Consider the following 4,282-nt stretch of genomic DNA (forward strand, 5'->3'; position numbering starts at 1 on the left):
ACAAGCATTGCCCTATTCACAAAAACAGGGACTGTGCCTCTAAGGAGTATTGTGGGTAGCACCCTCTCCTATTATGTGAGATTGGAGTGTCCAAGATGTTGTGACTGAAAAGGGCTAAACCGGAGCAGACAACTGACGGGCTCAGTCAGTGACCTGAGGGCAACCTCTGCCACAATTGTGTGGGGAAATGTGGGATACAGGAAAACCTTGCAAGGATTAACCACATGTAAAATAATGGAGTTAGTCTATATGAGAAAGAGGTTCTGTGTACTTTTGTGGCTTGTCCTTAAAACTTATGCATCCTCTAACCGTTTCAGGACGCTGAAGGGTTGGACCCTGAAACACCATGTCGCAAAACATCTCGGGCTTCCAGGCTGCCTACATCACCATAGAGGTGCTGATTGCCCTTATATCCATACCTGGGAATATCCTGGTGATTTGGGCTGTTAAGGTGAACCAGGCCCTGCGAGATGCCACCTTCTACTTTATTGTCTCACTGGCAGTTGCAGACGTTGCTGTGGGGGCCCTGGTCATCCCGCTGGCCATCATCATCAACATTGGGCCACAGATACAGTTCTACAGCTGCCTGATGGTGGCCTGTCCTGTCCTCATCCTCACGGAGAGCTCCATCCTGGCGCTGTTGGCCATTGCTGTGGACCGATATCTCCGAGTGAAGATCCCTATGCGGTAAGAGCCACGGCCAGGCAGACAGAATATTATTGGGGTGATCAGGGCAGGGGTGAGGACCAATGTTCCCTCTAAGCTGTGGAGTCTTGTGAGCAAAAATTCTACTTTATGAGCTACTGGCACTAAAGTTGTGAGCGGGCAATTTGGCTGCTGCATAACTTAGTTTCCTCTGGAGCCCTCCTTCCTGAGCTAAGATAAAAATGTCTGAGCCGGAGGCTAAAAAACTGTGAGCTAGCTCACACTAACTCAGCTTAGAGGGAACACTGGTGAGGACTTCTCATGGCAAGAAATGTGTACTCTTGCTGTGAAAGTTAGGGACTTTATCAACATTCTCCAAATATTTTTGTTTAAGGGACATTCCTAACTCATGGAGATGTGAGCAGGGGTCATTTTGTAGAAAAGAGGTGCAGGAGCTCATTAGCACAACTCATTAGCATAACTTATTTGCATATGCCACATCCTCTGACATCACCACCGCTCAGGCTCCACCCCAAAAATCTCCGAGTATTTCCCAACTCACATTCAAACCTGGGTCTCCCAAATCCTCGTCTGGAACACTAACCACTACACAACACTTCATGGGGCAGCGACTGCTGAGCAATAGCAAGCAGCTGGGCCTGCATGAGTTATGCAAGTTGCATGGTGTCAAGTTGTCCAGTGGCTGCTGCCAGGCCTGACATGCTCTCTTCCCCCTACATTTTACTGACAGAAACAAATGCTTGAAGGCTGGAAATACTGTTGACAAACAATGGCCACTGAGAGAATTCCTTTCATATAGCTACAAGTGCTGCTTCTATTATGGGTGAGGGTTGACTGAACTGGAAATGTTGGTGATTGAACCTGGGACCTTCTGCCTGCCAGGTGCTCTGCCATGGAGCCATGGCCCTTTAGCTGAAACAAATCATACGAATGTCTGACAACACTGACCTGCCAGTAGCCAGTGTTATGTCAATGCTCTAAAAAAACACACCAAGGAAATGTACTTCTTTTTCCATACATCAGAGTGCACTCACAAGTGACTGTGACTGTAAAAATATTCAGACACGATGAGCTTATTAAGCATTAAACCCACTCTAAAAGAACATTCATTTGTCATCTAGTTTTCTTTTTATTTCACACGGTAAACCATGCCTGCAGATTGTGGACCAAAACTGTGAAATGGGTTATACACATGACATTTTTAAAAAGGTGTTCAAAAGTTGGAACTATTGGAAGGGGAAGGACTTGCCTGGGACACCACTGGAACTAGGGCTGGTCCTGCATACATGAAGCTGGGATGAATCTGAATTAGCGTTACAGAGTGCTCAGGCAGTTCAATGGTTTAGGGTACTTAAACCCTGTCTTGAGTCACTAAAGTGTTTGCAGATTTTTGCATATCAGATGAGAGAAGTGAGTTGTATTTTGTGCATACTGCCAAGAGTCCTTGCCCAGGCCAAAATTACTCAGCTCATAGCACCACACGCCTGTGACTAGTAAGCACAGGGACCTTGCAGGTTCCACCAGGATATCACTTACCATCTGCTGATCTTTCTTTATCTATACATAGCTGGCTCTTGTGCTGTCATTCCAGTAATTCACAATGTGGGGAGGGGCTGTGGGTCAGTGGTTGAGCATCTGCTTTGCATGCAGGAAGTCACAATGTGAATCCCTGACATCTCCAGTTGAAAGAACTGAGTAGTAGGTGATGTGAAAGACCTCTCCCTGAAACCCTGGAGAGCCGCTGCCAGTCTGAGTAGGCAATACTGACCTCGATGGACCAAGGGTCTGATTCAGTTTAAGGCAGCTTCATGTGTTGAACTATCCCCCCCAACCCCTTATGGACAGGACAATAGCATTACAAGTGCTAATGTGCAACAATAGTGCCACTATTCAATGGTGTGTGGATCCAGTTCTGGCACTGTAAACAAAACACACAACCAGGGGATTGTTAGCTTCCTAAAGGCCCAAATTTCATCCCAGGACTTTCAAAGGCTTCTGCAACCAGCCTGCTTAATACTGTACTGGGAGTTCTGCAAATGAATGCCCAAGCACGTTTTTTGTTTGTTTCATTTAAAACACAAATGTGCAGGGCCCAATTTTGCATTGTGATTGTGCTGCAGGAGGAGAGAGAATTAAAGCTCCCACCCAGTCATTTCCTCAACCTGAAAAATAGTAACATGGAAATGCTAATTGTCACAATTGGGCAAATATTTAGTTCCAGTAGCTGATGAAGGAAGCTTATTACCACCCCACCCTCACAAATCTTGCTCATTTTTAAGGTGCTACTGGACTCAAATCTAGATCCCCATATATCTACTGATCCATGCCTGCCCCAGTGGGTATCACTTAGCAGAACAGGGCCAATTTTAAGAACAGCAAATTCTTGGGGGGGGGGTGGGGGGAGATTTGGAATGAGAAAGGAGTGGTTAGTCATTTCGTCACTATCTCTGCCATTTTTTTTATTCCAGTTAGCACTTTATGCACCTTTCCCCCACACACACACACTAAAATAGCAGGGGGTAGCCATGTTAATCATGTAATCCCTGCAGCTTCTAAATTTGCAGAGTGGAATGACAGCCCTGGGGAATAGGCTCAGTGCTCTGCCACTGGAATGATGGCCTCTGGGAGTAGCAGAGGTGTTCTGGGACTGGATATCAGTGGTCTGCATCCACCAACTCACACAGCAGAACCAGAGCTTGCAGAAAGGAGGAGGGGGAGGGAGGGAAGGAAGGAGAAATGGAAAGAGAGTAAATATATGGGAAAGAGAGAGAGAGAAAGAAAGAGAGAGAGAGAGAGAAAGAAAGAGAGAGAGAAAGAAAGAAAGAAAGAAAGAAAGAAAGAAAGAAAGAAAGAAAGAGGTGGGGAGACAGGAAAAAAAGGAGAGGAGGAGGGGAGAGATGGAAAGGGAGGGAGGGGGGAGAGCAAAGGATCCCCTCATCTCTTTGGACTCCAAAGTTCAGTGGGCTATAAACTTCCTGTGTGGACCTGCTGAGCTCTGAAGTGCAGGCTGGGGTTTTTTGCCGGCAAGATCTCCCACAGCAGAATGGGAAGGAGCAGCAACCCTCCCGTGTCAGGGTGAGGAACAGAAAAAGCCCCAGTAGCCCTGATCCCTCCCCGTGCAGGTCTATATGGACCCACGTCCCCTGGACTTCCAGCAACTCTCTCAGCCCAGCCTGCTTACTCAAAAGTCAGTTGAGAATTGGGAACAAGGTGATAAGCTCTCTGTTTTAAACATCAGACAGCTATTGGGGAAAAAAGACAGAGTAGCTCTTGCTATGGTCAGATTGTATTCTTACATTAAAAAAAGGAAGCAGAGAGGGGGAACCTTGATCTGTCTGTTTGTGATTGAAGGCAATACAACAGTGCTGAGAGCTGACACTAACTGTTATACCACCCTGGCTCTCCCCATACTTCTATTGGCCCCCCTAGAAAAGGGGGGGGGACAGGCAAACATCTTTTGCCTGTTTGCTTTCCCTTCCAATGCTGATGGTTCTAATGGGGGAAATTATGCATGGGTAGAAACCATCTCTCCTCATCCAGCACCTGACAACGGCGGCGAGGGCGGGGACTCCACAGGCCGTTTTTCAGGCCTGGCGCTGCAGTGCAGGGCCTAAAA

At 47.0% G+C, this 4,282-nt stretch overlaps 1 protein-coding gene across 1 annotated transcript in view; it reads left to right on the plus strand.

Moving 5' to 3' along the window:
- The first annotated feature begins 346 nt into the window (after positions 1-346).
- Positions 347-4,282, plus strand: part of LOC107114828 (adenosine receptor A1-like) — a 107,590-nt gene continuing 103,654 nt past the window's right edge. The window contains exon 1 of the mRNA XM_015416422.1: positions 347-687. Coding sequence (XP_015271908.1) covers positions 347-687 — 341 coding nt within the window. The remainder of the gene's footprint in view (positions 688-4,282) is intronic.

The sequence above is a fragment of the Gekko japonicus genome, unplaced genomic scaffold (assembly GCF_001447785.1).
Source record: "Gekko japonicus isolate JY-2015 unplaced genomic scaffold, Gekko_japonicus_V1.1 scaffold1812, whole genome shotgun sequence".
In the NCBI taxonomy this organism is placed as follows: Eukaryota; Metazoa; Chordata; class Lepidosauria; order Squamata; family Gekkonidae; genus Gekko; species Gekko japonicus.